The sequence below is a fragment of the Myotis yumanensis genome, unplaced genomic scaffold (assembly GCF_028538775.1).
Source record: "Myotis yumanensis isolate MYYU_CA2020_CCGP unplaced genomic scaffold, mMyoYum1.0.hap1 SCAF_8, whole genome shotgun sequence".
NCBI lineage: Eukaryota > Metazoa > Chordata > Mammalia > Chiroptera > Vespertilionidae > Myotis > Myotis yumanensis.
This window is the reverse complement of record NW_027223759.1, coordinates 34,084,206-34,102,790: the sequence shown is the minus strand read 5'-3', so window position 1 is coordinate 34,102,790 and position 18,585 is coordinate 34,084,206. Positions and strand designations below refer to the sequence as shown.

The window sequence follows — 18,585 nt, the reverse complement described above, 5'->3', positions numbered from 1 at the left end:
GGGTGGTTGGCCCTCAGTTTTCTCAACTGTAAGATGAGGGGTTTGAACCGGCTAAGCTCCCTTACCAGGCTCTGTGATGCTTCTTTTTAATTTTGGCTGGAGTTTGACACCCCCATCCTTTAATTTCAGGTGGTCATTCATTTTACTGATGGGGTGGACGGAGATCTGGCTGATTTACAAAAGGCGTCGGAGGAACTTCGACAAGAAGGTAGATTCCGGGGCTTTCTAAACGGGAAGTGGAGACGTGGGGGAGGCAGATGCACTGCTCTGCTGGGGAGACAGGAATTGCTTACCGAGTCCTTGGGGCGAGCGCCTCCTTGGCATCTTGGCTCTCAGTTACCTGCCTGGGGCTATGGGAAGGGGCTACCAAGGATGCCATACATACCACAGACTAAGTCCTGGCACGGGCCCCGCAGCTTTTCAGACTCATTCAGGTGGTGCAACATCTAGAAAGCATGGTGCTATTGCAAAAGAACATGAAGAGTTGCTTCATTTAGCCACATCCCATAAACTAGGGATTAATTTTGTAGCAGTTTGCAGTTATCACAGCTCCACAAGACTACAGCATGAAGTAAACACATACTTTAATAGAAAGTAAATAACAGCATACTTTCCAAATTAGGGTGACTGGTTAAGCTGCGGTGCCTATTACCGGATGTAATGTTTGTCTGTCCATGACTTTGGAATTTGGTAGCTCTGACTACCAAAAAGTAGATGTCCACACCAGGGGGTTAAGAAGGACTTACGAAGCATACATTATCATAAGAACATTCTGTGTATTGCTTGTTTTTTTTCCCGAGCCATGGAGATAAGAACGCTCCTACCTGATTTGGGGGATGTGGTACTTTTAATTTTTTCCACATTATACCTGTGTGAGGTAGGACCAGAGTTTGAGAGTTTATGCGTACACTTCATGGTGTCACTTCCTGTATTTTTATTAACCAGTTGACTTACTGACACATCTGAGACCATTGCTCTGAGGAGTTCCAAGCACTTCAGAGTAGTTGACTAGCTTGATTAAACATGGTTCAGTTACAGGGCAAAGTATATACTAATGTTTTCTTTAAAAAAAAAAACAACTCAAAAGACGTTGTGGCTCTCAGGGCCCCAGCGAGCCCTTGGAAACACGCCCACCCTTGCAGGTGTCCGAGCCCTGATCTTGGTGGGCCTGGAGCGCGTGGCCAACCTGGAGCAGCTGATGCAGCTGGAGTTCGGGCGAGGGTTCACGTACAACAGGCCCCTGAGGCTCAACTTGCTGGACCTGGACTACGAGCTCGCGGAGCAGCTGGTGAGGTTTACGTCTCCACACACAGATCAGTGCAGATACCACAGCGTTTGGCTTCTCAAGACAATGAAGTCAGGGAGATGGGAGAGGGGCTTCTGGGTGGGTGATTTAACCCATTAAATACGCTTGGGACCTGCCTTGTTGCCATAACAAGTATGAGTCCTGGAATTGGAGATACTTGGGAGCTGGAGGGGCCACGAGCTGGGCCCCGGGTGCCCAGGTGTGCGATGTTGCCGCCTTGGCATTTCTTCGGCTCCCTTTCCTGAATGTTTTCATGCCTAATTATTGAGAAGGCAAAGGGTTGAGATTGCCCGTTCCCAGACAGAAAGTGTCCTCAGAAAGCCTGCACGATGAAACAAGAATGTGCAGGAAAGGAGGATCACTTTTGGGCGGAGAAGTGCTTTGATTGCCGTCCCTTCCAATTTCCTGTGGAGCAAATGAAGGCGCCATTGGGGCTCCTCACCCTCAGGAGCTCAGCCTCTCTCAGCCGGAGATTTGGCAGTGTGGGTGGGGCCCCTGGGAGATGTGGGCTGAGTGGTTGACCCTGAGGTCCTTTGGTGGTGGCGGCAGTGGGGCGTGGGATGAATGGACTCTGCCCTCCCTCTCTCTGTCTTCTTCCCAGCACAGAAATTAGGAATTTTGAAAACTGGTGGAAGGACGTTGAGTTAGGGGATGAGTCTGGGATGTGGGAGACAGTGAAAACTAGGAAGCTCATTGTCAGAAGCACAGTTGACCACCATGGGTTTAGCAGATGGACATGGATTTTGGGTCTGCGCTTCACCATGCGAAGTCCGGGCTTGGGGTGGGAGGGGGCATCCAGGGTGTGTGATGGGCCATAGAGGCACTGGTGACCCAGAGTCGTGTGTTTGTGGCTAGAGGCAGGACTGCCTGTGTCTGCCCACACCAGACTGCCCCCAGGCCTGCTCCAGGCTGGCGCCATAGTCCATGACTCTGACCGTGGTTCTGAGGAAGAGCATATGGATCTTCATTTTGGAACCACCTTCTGACCTGACCATCTGCAATTCCTTTGTTTTGCTCCTTGGAGCTTAAAAATACACAAGTTATGCTTGCCATTTGAAACTTGACTATGTATGTTGGAATCTTCTAGAAATAAGGCCCAGCCTGAGGTGACATTGTGAATAAGGTTTATTCTACTTTGGTTGCTCTTTTGTCTCCTATTAGTAACTTCCCTCCCCCATCTTGATGGTTAAGCCACTAAGCTGGTCTGTGAGTGAATGTTGTGTGGGGGTGCCTGCATCTCACCGTGGAATCCACATTAGATCTTGACCTTTAGGGCACATATATGTTTTTTTGGAGGCTTATTAAGACTTGAACTTTTTTGTTACTTTTTGGCAGGACAACATCGCTGAGAAAGCTTGCTGTGGGGTGCCCTGCAAATGCTCTGGACAAAGGGGAGACCGAGGACCCATCGGCAGCATCGGGCCAAAGGTGTGGCAGCTTTGTCCTTTTCTTATACCTGAGGCTGGATTTCAGAAGTCCATCCTGACCTTGGCTAGAGATGGGGAAGGGGAGGGAGGTGGGCCCCAGGTTATAGGACAGAAGATCCGATGAGCAGACTCACTGTAGACGGTCAGCTGGGATGCTCAGCATCTGCCTCAGTTACAGGAAATGGACAGGATTTCTGGGTAGATCAGGACCCTTAAAGATCCTGCTAGAAAGAATAATTTCATTGAAATAATGCATAGAAAACTGTTAAGTTCAGGGGAGCACCTAAAGCCATGCTGAATTTTAATACTGCTCTACTGCGGGGAGGGAAGGGGATCAGGGAGATGCTTACATATAGAACAGACCCTTTCAAAACCCACGGATTTAACCCAGGAACCGATTTACTTTGTTTTAGGGTATTTCTGGAGAAGATGGCTACCGAGGTTATCCTGGTGACGAGGGTGGACCCGTAAGTGAAGTTGTTTTATTCCTGAAATTGTTATTCACTCCTTGTCCTTTGTTGGGGTTGGATTTCAGTGTTCACAATCTGTTTGGTTATCTCACTGAGAAGACATTAACTTCTAACTTCCTCAGCATCTTTACCCAGATTTCTACATGATGGAAATAGTGTGATGCCCCAAATGCCCCAAGTGTGACAGGAGTAGCTATGGAGCGCGGGCTTCCACTCCTTCCGTTCCTCAGGGCGGGGTTAGTGCCTCAGAGGCAGAGGGCCACCGTTTCTGGCATATTCAGTGTCTGCTAAGCTCCGATACTCAAGCAGAGATGGGAATGGGTGGGAGCAGAGGACAGGAGAACCCTAATCAGGCTGTAATCGGGGTGGTGCCCTTTAGGGGAAGTCTCCCAGAGAAGGTTTGGATGGTCCATAGCCTCAGGGCCCAGTTGAGGATGTATAGAGCCTTTGGGAAATGGTACCAGGGACAGACATGGTCTGAGAGGCTTTGAGACCCTGGAAGAAGTCCCAGCCCTGGAATTAAAGGGCCCCACAGGGAGCAGGTGAGGTCATGGGGTCCCAGATCCCAGTGCCAGCGTCAGGGCTGGGAACAGCCTCATTGGAGAGCCAGGAGCCAGGGCCACACAGAGGGGCGGTAGGGCCAAGCATTTCTAGGGGCCCCAGGTCCCACCCAGAACTGGTGCGTGGCGGCCCCCTTCCTCCAGGGAGGCTGTGCACCGGGCCTGGGGGGCAGGGATACTGGGGTCCCTCGGCTCAGGCAGCATTCCTGGCAGCAAATCTGCTTTAAAGGCAGAGCTTTCACTGAGCTGTGGGCCCAGTGGAGACATGATGACCAGAAACCTTTGTCTCCCCTGACAGGGTGAACGTGGTCCTCCTGGTGTGAATGGCACTCAAGGTTTCCAGGGCTGCCCCGGCCAGAGAGGAATAAAGGTACAGTGTGTGTGTGTGTGTGTGTGTGTGTGTGTGTGTGTGTGTGTGTGGCGGGGGCGGGGATGCGTGTGGGGACCACAGCATCAGCCCATCTGGGGAGGGGAGGGTCAGCAGCACGTGCAGAAGTGGACAGTTTCTCTAAGTGCCTGTGGGAGGATGGTGCTTGGGTCTCTCTGCTCTCAGCATCCAGCTGCTGGGGCCTCTCCTGGGAAGGCAGCCCATAGTCTGGTGGGTTCAGAGCGCAGGCTGCACTGGGAAGGGAGCCTGGGAATGCAGAAATAGTTTCCTATGGAAACAGGCAGCCGCCAGGAAACCATCACGAGGACAGACAGGACGTGGGCCAGGGCGGGGAGAAGGCCAGTGCCCGTGGCTTCAGCCCCGGGACCCCGGGAGGAGCCAAGGAGATAGGGCAGCAAAAGAAAGGGAGAGACCACTGCACTCGCCAGTCTTTTGCATGAAATACTTGGATTCAAGGGCTGATGAACTTTCTCCTCCATTTGCTGAAGTTTGAGAGCAGGTGCTGAAAGGAAGGTCACCAGACTGCAAAGTCACAGAGGGGCCTTGGGGCCCGGCCCCTGGCTCTCAGGGACCACCCTCCTGGCCAAGGAGCCAAACCACCCAGTGCCCAGGTCCAGGAAAATTAGCTTTATGACCTCCATGCGATGGTGAGAAGACAACCCAAACAAATAAATCTCCAATATTGAATTTTCAGCCAAGATGGCCTTCACTGGGGTTGGGGCAGTGCTATCCTGTGGCTCAGGGACCAGCCTCCAAAAGGAGCTAATGTGTCCTCTTTCCCTTACTTTCTAGGGCTCTCGAGGATTCCCAGGAGAGAAGGTACTCGGCTTGTTTTCCTTTTTCTATTGGAAACTTTCCCAGCATTTCTCATTTCTTCTTTGTCTGAAGGCCATCTACGCTCACCTGTGTGTCTTGTCCCCTCGCAGGGTGAATTGGGGGAAATCGGACTGGATGGTCTCGACGGGGAAGATGTAAGTGACTTTGTGCTCTGAGTCCTAGCAGCTTTGGTCCTGAAGATTCTAGGGACTGTACTCAGCCTCTGGGAGCCGCTGTGCCAGGAATGACGTGTTGTCGTTGTCTTTGGCAGGGAGACAAAGGCGTGCCTGGTTCTTCCGGAGAGAAAGGGAATCCCGGGAGAAGGGTAGGTGCATTTCCACTGCTTCTGGGATGGAGGAACTAAACACATGTCACCAAGGGACCAGGTCTCTCACTGATGTATGTTAAGACCACTTCCTCCGAGACCTCCCCTGACCTCCTCTGGGGCTGCATCCTTGGCATCCCTATGTCCCTGGCGGCTGTGACAGATTACATTATATTGTCTTGTTTGGAGACTGTCTCACAGGGCAGGGACTGAATTTGTTTTGTTGTAAATAAATCCCAGTGTCTGCACAGAGGGGGTCCCTAATAAATATTTGTGGATTACCTGAACAAATCATAAATATTTGGAAGTCATTTTACCTTCATGACCAATGAGAAAATGCTTGACATTGGCCTATTTAAGACTTGTGAGTTGAAGAATGGGATTTTAAGGATGAGACAAAAATGTGTAATTCTATTTAATGGTTAGGCTCCACATGTGTTTTTTGTTAGGGTGACAAAGGACCTAAAGGGGACAGAGGAGAACGAGGAGACGCTGGAATTCGAGGGGACCCGGTAAGAATTCCTCATGGACAATTTGAGACCTGAGTCTGGGGAAGAGGGCTGTGGGAACAGAGGGCTGAAAGGGGGAATTTTACTTTTGATGCTGCTTTCAAACTTGTTGATAAAAATGTGGTTTGTCCTTTCCCCTCCCTTTGGGGTTGCTGGGGACGTGTTTGCTGTGTGGCTGTGGAGATAAGTGTTTGCAAGGCCTGTCCTGGGAAGACATGAGGATTTCCCTAAAATGTGGTCTCAGGACTCTTTAATCCAGCTGGACCGGGTGGTCAGGAAAAATATGAGTGAGGACATGAATACAAAGCTCTGTACCAGTCCCAGTGGACAGATCCCATTCAGACAGCATCCATCCCACCCTCCCTGGCCCTGACTGTGGGTCTGCCAATCATTCTTAGCCCCAGGGAGGACAGTGCCCTGGGCCTCTTGCCTTGTCCTGCTAGGAGGACAGAAGCCTGGCTCAGGGATAGTCATTTGCTTGCACTTACAGAATCAAAGATGAGAAAAGCTACAAACACCTTTCTTTTCCTAAAGCAAACTTAGGGTGTCTTTTCCTGCCCACGAGGCTCATTCCCCGACCTGTGTTGTTTTCAGGGTGACTCAGGACGGGACAGCCAGCAGAGAGGACCCAAAGGAGAAACCGGAGACATTGGGCCCATGGTACGATGCTTCACGTTCCTCGACTCCCTGTGCTGAGGGCCAAGACACAAAACCCACACGGGCCCGTCCCCAGCCTAGAGGCCATGGAAGTGGCCTTTCAGGCTGTAGACCTAAGAGGTTGGGAGCAGAGGGTCCCCGAAGCCCATGTGTGTCCCCGTGAAGGAAGTCTCTGCCGGGGAATGGAGCAACCCTTCCAAGAGGCCCCCCTAGATGTTCACAGAAAGTGCTTGTCAAGCCAGAGGCTTGTGTTGTGGCAATGCGCCTGAGCATGATGCAGCCACAAAGTTACTTGGGTGACCCCCACTGTATATCAGTCCCATCTCCCGTGGTGTCTTGGGCAGTATTGCCGCATTAGACGCTCTTCTCTGCAGAGGAGAATCTCACGCTGTTTTCTCTCCCACACCAGGGCCTCCCTGGGAGAGACGGCGTGCCTGGAAGGCCTGGCGATCCCGGCAAGGACGTGAGTGTCTCTGAGGGCTGTGGGATCCCTGATATTAGGGTGCCACCTAGATCCTAAACCCCCAAACCCTGCCTGGGGCAGAGCTACTCAGCTACTTTTTATTAAGAAATTTCTGAAACTATTGTCACCCAAGTCGTGCTGCTTAGAGAAATCTCTCATTCTTATCTTTTGTTCTATTCTCCGTCTCTTCTCCCTCCCCCAGACCTGCTTCCTTCCCATCCCAGAAAACACACTGAACAGACGCTTTAAAAATATTATCTTTACTGCTGTAGGAAATTTGGCCAGGTTTTATCCCACTAAATATTTAAAAGATCCAAATGAAGCATGAATCTGGGACAAGTGAGGGAATGAGGGCAGGAAGGCTGACGGAGTCATATGCTTGTTGGTTTTATAACTGTTTGTGTGTGATGGTGTGTGTGATGGTGTGTGTGTGTGTGTTTGTGTGTGTGTGTTCTGCTGGAACCCAAGCAATGAAACTAGACTCTGTTTTCTAGAGAATTGCATCTCACAGTGGCTTTTAAAAATACATATATTTTATTGATTTCAGAGAGGGAGGGAGAGGGAGAAATAGAAACGTCAATAATGAGAGAGAATCATTGATCAGCTGCCTCCTGCATGCACCACATTGGGGAGGGAGCCTGAAACCTGGGCATGTGCCTGATTGGGAATTGAACTGTGTGACCTCCTGGTTCATAGGTTGATGCTCAACCACTGAACCACACTGGCCAGGCTCTCAGTGGCTTCTTAAGACACTTCAGAAATGTGAGCTGCAGTAGCTCACTGAATGCCTAATCTTTGTTCTTGTTGACGAGTTCATACCTAAAGCCAAAGGGACACAAAGTAGTTGGAAACTTGTAGGGCCCAGGGGTACTCAGAGCTTGAGGTGGGAGAAGATGGTCGCTATATGCGGAAGAGTGTTTGGAATTTGTAATCCTCAGGGGCCAGTTCAGGATGCAATGTCTCTGCTCAGAGATTGGCTGGGGCTGTGCAGCCGGTTCCCAGTGGTAGCGATGTTTTAAGGGCTGAGCTGTGGGACGGTTGGAGAGAGCATGTGACGTGAGGGCTTTCAGAAGAAATGACTCTCATCCATAGTCAGATGACATGCTGTGGGCATAATTTCGCTTTTAAAATTCAGAAGAAGACTTAATATTTGAAAATGCTCTCTTAATAGTTCTGAGTATTATTTTTGAATAATGCTGCTGAGCTATATAATGAAAAAGCAACGAGAAGCTACCTAATTGTTACAATGTGCCATGCACCTGTTGGTGAGCAGGGCCAAATCTGGTTTTCGTGACAGACAGTCATGCATGCAATTCGTTTTCATTCTGTGCACAGGTGGACACTTGGGTTTGGATTCGATATAGTTGAGGGCTCTTGTGGACTCAGTTGCCTCCTTGGCAGCAGGGTGAGGCCTGGAGGTGTGGCCTCCTCCTTCCCTGGGACCTCACTGTGTCGGGCCCAGGTCCAGACAAAGCGCATCCTTCTGTGGGGCTACCTTGCTCCTCACACCGCCCCTCAGGGCTTCTACAGGCTGCCTCTGGCCTGAGCAATGAGTCATTGAGCACTGGTGGCCTCTGGACCCTTTGGGAGGGGCCAGCCAGATTGCTACCCTGGAGGATTGGCCTGGCCCCACCCCTCCCCGACTTGTCCATATGTTGTCCATGGAAGGAGGCCCAAGTCTTCCATCAAAGAAGCTGCCACAACAGTGAATAATAGCAAAAACGGTTGTCCCAGAAGATCCCAGGCTGGTCTGTTGGGAGTGGAGACTGGTCTTTGGGTGATGCAGCAATCGGTCAAGCCCAGTAACCGCTGGTTGTTACAGTCTCCAGAACACAACTCCTCACCTTGCAAAGAGTTATCCAGGACGTTCCCATGTTCCCATCCCAAACCTCCCCACCACAGAGGAAGTAATCACAATGGGGGAATTAGCAGATTACCTACTCAGCGATCCCACATTTATTTGGACTGAAGGTCACCCCTGGAGCATAGAGGCAGATGTTGCCAAGACATGAGCCCAAGCTAAGCACCCCTGGGCTCGCAGGTTCACGCATGTGCCCTTGGCTGCTCACCTACCAGAGGATCTGTTATACTTGGCCAGCAGGGCTTGGAGAGTCCGGGACTCCCTTCCATGATAATTAACGTATTATGATGACTTCTCCCGACAGTCAGAAAAAATGGTAGAAAAATAGACAGCTTGACATTCCCCTTTCACATTCCTTATTTGAAATTGGCTGGGACTATGCAGCCAGGAGTCATTATTTTGCTTGGCAGGTCTGAAGTAATTCTCAAAACTTCCACTTGGGTGACTAACAGGGCAGCGTGGAGGCAAAGCTTGACTGAGATCAGGCAGGAAGGAGTTTCCTTGGAGCTGACAGGGCCTGGCACACAGTGGGTGGCAGGTGAATGTGTGGGTTAAGTCGGGCAAAGACTGGGCTTGGTCCCGTCTCCCTTAACGGTGTGTGTGACTTCTCCTGCAGGGCGGCTATGGCCGAAGGGGACCGGCAGGAGCTAAGGTAAGCCTCGGAGCTGGCGCCTCTTCTCCGTCAGCACAATGTAACTCACCATGTGCTGTAATGGACTGTCCTCCTGTCCACTTCCCACCCACGAGCTAAAACTTCCTCTCTCCTTGACCATCAAGGCTTGTAGCTCAATCAGCAGCTACCACCTCTTCCTAGCTCCTTAAATTTGGCCTCTTCTAATGAACTTGTGACAATGATTGACAGTGGGGGCAGGGTCGGGGGTGGGGGATGAAGGGAAAAAGACTGATGGAGGAGGCAGTTCCTGGGCATCTCGTTCACAACATGCCCACTTATCCAGTCATTAGCAGTCACAATGTCTCTGTGTCTTAGTCTTCTCACCTGTGCTATATGCAAAGCATCCTTATTTCCCAAAGCCATCCTGCAGAGAAGGAGAGGCAAGAGTAAGAATAGTTGTGACAGAGCAGAGTGACAGCTGCCTCCATGTGGTGATTGTGTCAGTGGCTTTGAAGTCGCTCGTAGAGTTGGGATTATGGCCCTGTTCCCTCACCCAGATGGGACTTTGGAACAGAGAGCTGACATTGGTATAAACTATCCTGACCCCACCCTGCAACTTCTCTTTCTTCTTTCAAGGGCAACAGGGGTGGTCCAGGCCAGCCGGGCTCTGCAGGAGAGCAGGGGACCAGAGGTGCACAGGTTGGTACCCAGGAAGATTGCATACCCTTTGCTATTTCCCCAGATGCTCTTGTATTTTTTTTTAAAAATTAAGGTGACAATTTTACAAAATTGAACACAAAATTCATCATTTACAGTGAACAATTCAGGGGGGTTTAGTACATTCACAATGTTGTATAAGCATCACCTCTGGTCTAGTTTCAAAGCATTTTCATCACCCCCAAAGGAGACCCTCATAGTACCCGTTACGTAGTCACCCCTCGTCTCCCCTCATCTCCCCATCCCCAGCTCCTGGTGCACAAGTTTCTTTTCTGTCTCTATGGATTTGCCTATTCTTGAATCTCTTGTACATGGAATCAGTTAATAGGTGGCCTTTTGTGTCCAGCTTCTCTCACTGAGCATAATGTTTTTTAGGTTCTCCATGTTATAGAATGTGACAGGGCTTCACTCCTTTTCATGGCCAAGTAATATTCCACTGCATGGATAGACCACAGCTTACTTTTCTGTTCATAGGTTGATGGACATGGGTAGTTTCCACCTTTTGGAGACTGTGAATATTGCTGCTGTGAACATCGTGTACACATTTGTGTTTTTTAAAACTAGCTTCCCCATTCCTGTTCTGGGCTGGGGCTGCTGCTCCTACAGTGGAGATAAAGTGTGATCTCTGGGGGCCTCGTTGGCAGTGGGAGTGAGGCTCTGGGCTCTGTGGAAAGTGCAGAGGTCATCTGAGCTTCCTCCTGGAGTGTCTCCTCAGCACAGCACTGACCTTGGCCTTTTCCTCTTTCAGGGTCCAGCTGGTCCCACTGGCCCTCCAGGCCTGATGGGAGAACAAGGCATTCCTGGTCCTCGGGTAAGTGCATCTCGGCCCACCCCTCTGTGTGGCTAAGCGGACCGCACAGGGCCTGAGCAGGCTGCGGTTGTGTGTGGGGTGTTGCTGAGGACAGACCTTTCTTTTTGCCTGACTCTTTGGTGACACTGACCCTGGGTTGACCTCAGTCCTCACAGCCAGTGTATGTGAGGAAGGAAGAACCCTGTTTCCTTGGTGCCCCAGCGGCATCTAGGCCCCAATGCTGCTCCTTCCCAACATGGGCCAGCTGGGGTCAGCGAGGCAGGATGTGCCTGTCCCGAGGTCTCAGCGTGAAACTGCATCAATGTAACCCAATCCACCGAAATGCTCAGATTATGACAAATGGTTTCATAATCGCCCCTGGAGACTGGCTCTGAGGTTCGCTCGTTTGTGGATGGAATTCTCCATCCTCCAGTTCAGCACAGAAGATGTTCCTTAAATCTGCTGTGACTGCAAATTCAACATCTCAGCTGTTAGTGATGATGGGCAAACACGTAGCTACAGCCGAGCTGGGACCAGGTGTCCTACACACCTGCTGTCCCTGGTGTGCGATAGGATACTGTGGGAGCCACCCTACCATTTGTTACAGAAAAGAGCAGTGACTGAAACCTGGCAACAAACCGGCCTGTTGCTCCCTAAGGGCACAGATGTGCTTTGCCGTGGAAGCAGGAACTCGGCGAGAGCCGTTGTGTACTTAGTCCTCCCAACTTCGAAACCTGATATTTACCTATTTTTAAAGCTGTTAGTTTTTTGCCAATATTTATTTTAGCTCTTATTAATCAAGAATCTGAGATGGAATATGGATGAGGCAGAGCTCTTGCAATAATTACTGATAACCGAGAGCTGGTTTCTGCCATATTCGTGGGGTCATTCCTGTGCTCATTGGGCTGTGCCACATGCAGGACACTGATTCATTCCTTCATTCAACGGATAAGTGTGCACAGGTCTCCACAGGCAGAAGGACAAAATCCACATCAAATCTGGGTGCTTGTCCTCCAGTCAGGGACATGGGATATGAATGTACGTGGAAAACTGCACCGTTGTGCAACCTGGCCTAGGGTCACACTAACACTGTGAGTTGCACAAGCCATGTGTGTTTGCAGTTGTGTCTCCAGCACCGTGGGTGGCACTAAGTACTGGGGCTCTGACCCCCGGGGACTGGGGGAGAGGCGGGATTCAGACCCTTAGGCTTGGAAGGCGGATTTTCACTGACACTCCTCTTCTCCCACTGCAGGGGAGCGGAGGGACCGCAGGCCCTCCAGGAGAACGTGGCAGAACCGGGCCCCTGGGAAGAAAGGTTTGTCTGGACAAAGGTGGAGCTGGTTTCTGGAGGTCAGGCCCAGCCAGCCCCCCAGGCAGCTTCTCCCTCATTTGCCAGCCTATCTACCTGCTTCATTTGCACATCCCTTCGCCTCCCCTCTGGTCTTTCCCACTCAGCCTCCCTGTTGAGAGATGCTTGACCACGAGGGAACACAAGGCTCATGCTCAGTGGGTTGGCTTTCTAGTAGCTGGGACTTGCCAACAGCTGTAGTTGTCTGATCTGCTCCTGCCATGAACCGTGGCCACAGTTCAGCATCTCGGGGCAATCAAAACGGGTGTGTGTTGGAGGGCGGGGGTGGGGGGGGGGTGGGGGTGGGGCGCACATAGCACAGCACCAGACTTGCTGAACACGCTTTGTTTGAATATTAGTGGTCCACACAGCTGCTCTGGTGGCCACGTTGAGCTGATCTAAGAGCCCTGACTATCTGAGAACCTGCTTTCTACAAACGTTGAGAAAAACCACAATTTAACATAACCAGTCTGAAAGGGCAGCATTTCCTTTTTTTAAAAAAAAATATATTTTATTGATTTTTTACAGAGAGGAAGGGAGAGAGATAGAGAGTCAGAAACATCGATGAGAGAGAAACATCGATCAGCTACCTCCTGCACATCTCCCACCGGGGATGTGCCCGCAACCTAGGTACATGCCCTTGACTGGAATCGAACCTGGGACCCTTCAGTCCGCAGGCCGACGCTCTATCCACTGAGCCAAACCGGTTTTGGCAGGGCAGCATTTTCTCAGCAAAAGAAATGTGTTCCTGCGAGTCCAGAATTTTTTTTTCTGCCTCTTGTTGGTGTTGGGCTTCCCTGGGTCGTCGTCTTCTTCTTCTTCTTCTTCTCTTCCTCCTCCTCCTCCTCCTCCTCCTCCTCCTCCTCCTCCTCTTCCTCTTCCTCCTCCTCTTCCTCCTCCTCCTCCTCCTCCTCTTCCTCCTCCTCCTCTTCCTCCTCCTCCTCCTCCTCCTCCTCCTCCTCCTCCTCCCTCTCTCGCTCTCGCTCTCTCTCTCCCTGTCAGCATGTCCCCATGCCATGTTCATGAAAAGGCCACACACCTGCCTCCCCGATTCTTCTCCAGGAGTCGGCACATGAATGTTGCCACTGAAGAGATCATTTTTATCAAAACCCAAAAGTTGAAGTTGACAGTGGCATCACCTAGAACGATAGGGCTGGACTCTCATTTCAAATGGGCCTGGGCCCTCAGGTGTCTCAGCTTTCTCTCTTGTATGCAGGGCGAGCCCGGAGATCCAGGACCAAAGGGAGGAATCGGGAACCGGGGGCCCCGTGGGGAGACGGTAAGATCAATATACGCTGTTGTCGCTAACTCTTTGCTGAAACGCCCAGGAAGCGGGAGGTGGGGCTTGTGCCAGGCTAGCCTTTGCCAATGCAAATTAGTTTCTTTCCAAACAGAGGTAACTCAGTAGTTGCTTCTCCTGTCACTGGGGATGTGATTGAAAATAGTGAAACCTGCTGCTTAAAACCAGCAAATAAATGTCAAATAAGGTTTGACCGCCTTCATCTTCGGGCTTATGAGCTTTGTGAGCACTTCCACATGGAGCTTTTCTGCAAAGAAATACATGTCCTTGGGTTCAAATGGAATTGGGTTTGATAAGGTCTTAAGCCAGCTTGAAACAGTTCCCTTTGAATGAGACATCCCAGGAATAGAAATCGCTACCTTGATAACGCATTTAAAAATTGTTATTTAAAATGATCTTGTAGGATATATTTCTATGCAAGAAAAAGAAATCTGCAGAATGTTGGTAATTTTCCTAAAATAAGCCAGTATACACAAAAACTAGAGGAACTGACCAGGTTGATCTGTCTTATCATCCTAAAGCTTTAAAATATTTTCCTTGTGAATGTAACTTCTCTACAGCAAACTGAAGTTTAAAAAAATCCATTTCCGTTACTCTTAGTTTCAGAAGCAGAGGGAAAAAAGTCAAACTTAAAATCCATTCAAACTATCAAAGAGAATCTCTTTCTGATTCTGTTTCTATAAATTTCAGGGCAATGGCTCTTTCACTGTTGATGTCCATTTGAAACTGTAAATTAAGTAGCATGTTCCACGCATGTTTTAGAGATATTGATGCATGTTTCACATAACTTCTGATTGAAGTAATAGTGTACAGTTCTAAAAGCCACTATGAGAAGGTGACAGGGACAGATGTGAGAGTCCGGGAGGAGGTGTTCGGAAAGAAGATAGTCTAGTGCCGTGGTCGGCAAACCGTGGCTCGTGAGCCACATGCGGCTCTTTGGCCCCTTCAGTGTGGCTCTTCCACAAAATAGCACGTGCGGGCGCGCACGTACAGTGCGATTGAAACATCGTGGCCCATGCGCAAAAGTCGGCATTTTGTGGAAGAGCCGGTATTTTGTGGAAGAGCCGGTATTTTGTGGAAGAGCCACACTGAAGGGGCCAAAGAGCTGCATGTGTCTCATGAGCCTCGGTTTGCCGAGCCGCAGTTTGCCGACCACTGGTCTAGTGGGATGATCTATGCAGGGGAGGGACACAGGGCGGTGGGGAAAAGGTCTGAGCACAGACCACTCAGGAGGGTATGGGAGAGTGAGTCCCGTGTTTTTGCTTTGAAGTTGAATTAAAGATTCATAGATACACAGAGTCAAGGTGACCTTCAAGAGTCCTTTTAACTCTAAGATTCCCAGGTTCAATGAGTCTTTGATTCCACCTGCAAGCAGTATCTTTACCAACAGCCATAGTGGATCTGTAAGTAGGTGGGCCCACCAGTACCATTTGCCACAGGAGTGCTTTAAGCCCACCCTCTTACAGACATGGTCTTGTTCACACCTGGAAGATGGTGTCGGAACAGGAACAATGCCTTAAGCTATACCTCCATCTGGGAACATTTCAGGGACTCAAGGACCCTGCTCAGGGCTTTAGACAGAGGTGGGTGTGGCATGCCCAACATGGTGACCTGCAGTAATGCTGTCTTTCCACAATTAGGGAGATGATGGCCGAGATGGGATTGGCAGTGAAGGACGCAAAGGCAAAAAGGTATATACGTCTGACATATTGTATTTGTATTAATCCCTTAATACAAAATTTTCTCAAAATTTTATTGTGATATAGTGAATTTTTTCTCTTGATGACTCTATAAATATATGTATTTTTTTTTCTGCTCAAGAATAATTTATTTTAGATAAATTTAAATTGAGACCAAATATTGAGTTGTTTATTTATCTTTTATAGGGAGAAAGAGGATTTCCTGGATACCCAGGTCCAAAGGTAAATATTCCCCTGGTGGTCACATATCGTCATTGTTTTAGTATAAATCTAGTGTGTCCATGGGCTGCAAAGCAGAACATCTTGGTTCTAGTCTTGGGTCAGCCACTTATGGACTGAGTGACCTTGGGAAGGCCCACTCTCTAAGTCCCTCATCTGTCCAATGGAGATGACAGTATGCACTTGTCCTGGTACTTCTGAGGATTAAATGAAAATGCAATAAAATACTTTGTAGACCTTAAAATGATGTATCTTCATGATGTTATTACTACTGATTCAACAAGCTAAGGCTAAACCTGCAAGACACACATGCACTAGTAACCCAGTGGGAAAGTAACCGAAGTCAGCCATTTGGCTGCTCCGGGAAGTGTGGTCCAGATGCCCCAGGAACCCTCGGTTCCACCTTCCATTCTAATGTACCGCCTCCTGGCTCTCTTCTCAGGGTACCCCCGGTGACCCAGGAACAGGGGGATCACCAGGACCCAAAGGCATCAGAGGTCGAAGGGTAAGTTTGCCTGGACCGTGGCTGCCACAGGAATGAGAACGTGTGGGAGGCTGGCCCAACCCTGACGCCTCCACCACTTCTGTGAAAGTTCTCCTTTGTCACCTGCAACCTGGCCAGTGATAGCATGGGGTGGGAGCAAAGGAATCCTAAGCTAAAGACACATGTTTTCAGGACAACCTGTGGCTATGGCTGTGTTTTCCCCCTTCTGGGGAGACCCCGAGAGCCCCTTCCTGTAACACATTTCAAGGGTCACAAGTCCATAGTCCTCTCCCTGCATGGCACCAGGGTGACTCAGGTGTCAAAACGAGTAATATCAGAGTCCCTGTGACTATATTTGGTCTTGCCCACCAGATGGTGAAGCAACAGGGTGTCATGGGGTGCGTGCTGTGTTTATGCGGGTCCCGGGCTCAGAGGCAAGCCAGGCTAGGACCCTGTGCTCCCGCCTCCCATCATGATAGAACTCCTCTTCCTTAAGCTGCATTTGGTTCTGCATCCCTCTCTTCGGGGGACATTTACTCACCCCCTTAAAATTGCACTGAGTCTTAAATGAACAAATTGTGGTCTAGATACAGGTAAAAGTTTCTAACAGTTATTTTTAGCCTAAAATATAATTAAACTCACCGTAATTGTCCTGTTCATTTGCTCAGTGAAGACAGTCAAATTAGATCAGTTACTGCTTAAATGAAGGTGGGGTTTGTAAACATTAAATTGGTTGTCTATACCAACAGTGGCCTAATTAATTATCAGTTACTGATTTCTTGTGCATTCCTGGGCAGTCTCATTCATGGTTCTTAGGGAAGCATCTGCCTTCCCTAACCTCCCAGAGTGCACAGTTGTTGGAGATACACATCAGTTTTGTGAGAGTCTCTTGTCCTTACATTTGAATCTTGGAGACACGGGAATCCTGAAAATGAGAGCTTCCCTGTGGTGATTGGGGGAGTCGGGTTAGATCATCTTCACCCACCTTTCCAATGGTGGGAGCTGCGAATGTTCCTTCCTTTGCCACAGCTGAACGGTGCTTTTCTGCCCCTTGCAGGGAAATTCAGGGCCTCCAGGGGCAGTGGGACAGAAGGGAGACCCTGGCTACCCGGGACCATCTGTAAGTACCTGCCGGTTCCCATTAAGCTGCCCGTGGGGTGGATGCCTTGTGTGTGGTCCCTGAAAACTTTCCACTATCTCCTTCCCACAAAGACGATGTGCTGCATCTTTGTTGTTATTGTTGTTTCCTTTTAACCACTTCCCTTCTGTCACCACAATGAGGAAAAGAGCTCTTGAGCACATGGCACTCTGCAGTCCAGGGCATACTGTGGTTAGCCTCTACGATTCCCTGGTGTAGTTTCCTTGTCTGAGGCTTGTGTAGGGAACAAAAGACACACCATTTTAGCTCTTGATTGCACCTTGTGGGAGGACATAATTATGTCAGACCTTGATTTAGGGAATACTTCCTTTGCTCTGTAAAACCCCCAAGAGAGCTACCGATTCAGCGGTTGGAACCCGTTCGTTACCTGGCCGCCTGGAGCCAGGAGGTGTCCCTCTGTGGCCCCTCCATAAAATCTCTTCATTACCAATATCCTCGTTTCCTTCCTTGAATTCCCCCTCTCCTGTCTCCTTACATTGACATTGATGAAGTTCAAAGAAGAATGAACCAATAACTCAGGAATGGAAAGTCACTCCTAGAAAAAGGTTAAGGGATTACCCTGAGTGAACCCGGGAGGAGAAGGTTGGGTTGGGTGTTCAGCGAGTAAAGCATTGAATGGGAGATCAATATGCCAGTTACTGTGGGGACGAGCCGGCAGGAACAGCCTCATGGAGAGATGCCCAAGTGGCCCACGAGGCGACTGCTTGGCCATCAGAGGGACACATGTGGACACGAGGGCAGCAGAGGGTCCCTGCCTGAGTGGAATCAGCAGGTGCTTTAGACCTGGAGTGATGGGCAGGTAGGAGGCTCCGGCTATCCTCCTGTGGACAGGGTGGACTGGGCTAGCAGGTGGAAGGAAGCCCTTCTCTCAGAGAGATGGTGTTGGACTCAAGCTCAAATGTGTTGTTTATGTGAATTTGTGGAGCTACTGCCTTCACCAGGGGGACACTCTTTGTCCTCCTAGTCTTCTCCCCTTTGTCCTTTGAGCCGTGAAGTCTAGTGTACAAGGGAGTCTGAGAAGAGCCAGGTCCCACCTCTGCTTCCTCTGTCATGTTTCTGTGAATCGAAGACTGTTCCCTGCATCCTACGTCCCCCATGTCAGCCTGTCCTTCCTTGTTTTTCAGGGTCACAAAGGCAACAGAGGCGACTCGATCGATGTAAGTTGCATGCATGCAGCACAAGTCATTGTCTGTGAATCTTTTGTCTGCTGTCCTTACACCTTCTTTTCTTCCTTTTAAAGCAATGTGCCCTCGTCCAGAGCATCAAAGATAAATGTCGTAAGTACATGGCTTCCAGCTGTCAGGGGCACGCTTTTATTTTGACATTTGAAGTTCTCACACGGTGGAGTGACTTTCCCTCTCTCTGTTCCTTTGTAGCTTGCTGCTATGGTAAGTTCATTTCAGTGGTGTGACTTCCTTCGAGGAAAGAAGACCCCTCTTCCAGTAAGTAAAGTTTGTCTTTGAAACCCCTCCC

The 18,585-nt window shown here is 49.7% G+C and overlaps 1 protein-coding gene across 1 annotated transcript in view; it reads left to right on the top strand.

The window, feature by feature from the left end:
- The window catches only part of COL6A3 (collagen type VI alpha 3 chain), a 75,151-nt gene that overhangs the window by 39,172 nt on the left and 17,394 nt on the right, over positions 1–18,585 (top strand). The window contains exons 13-35 of the mRNA XM_070422468.1: positions 130–208; positions 1,143–1,288; positions 2,642–2,734; positions 3,147–3,200; positions 4,062–4,133; positions 4,944–4,970; positions 5,078–5,122; positions 5,239–5,292; positions 5,742–5,804; positions 6,396–6,461; positions 6,868–6,921; positions 9,399–9,434; positions 10,032–10,094; positions 10,861–10,923; positions 12,155–12,217; positions 13,467–13,529; positions 15,191–15,241; positions 15,437–15,472; positions 15,912–15,974; positions 17,011–17,073; positions 18,237–18,269; positions 18,353–18,389; positions 18,489–18,500. Coding sequence (XP_070278569.1) covers positions 130–208; positions 1,143–1,288; positions 2,642–2,734; positions 3,147–3,200; positions 4,062–4,133; positions 4,944–4,970; positions 5,078–5,122; positions 5,239–5,292; positions 5,742–5,804; positions 6,396–6,461; positions 6,868–6,921; positions 9,399–9,434; positions 10,032–10,094; positions 10,861–10,923; positions 12,155–12,217; positions 13,467–13,529; positions 15,191–15,241; positions 15,437–15,472; positions 15,912–15,974; positions 17,011–17,073; positions 18,237–18,269; positions 18,353–18,389; positions 18,489–18,500 — 1,336 coding nt within the window. The remainder of the gene's footprint in view (positions 1–129; positions 209–1,142; positions 1,289–2,641; positions 2,735–3,146; positions 3,201–4,061; positions 4,134–4,943; positions 4,971–5,077; positions 5,123–5,238; positions 5,293–5,741; positions 5,805–6,395; positions 6,462–6,867; positions 6,922–9,398; positions 9,435–10,031; positions 10,095–10,860; positions 10,924–12,154; positions 12,218–13,466; positions 13,530–15,190; positions 15,242–15,436; positions 15,473–15,911; positions 15,975–17,010; positions 17,074–18,236; positions 18,270–18,352; positions 18,390–18,488; positions 18,501–18,585) is intronic.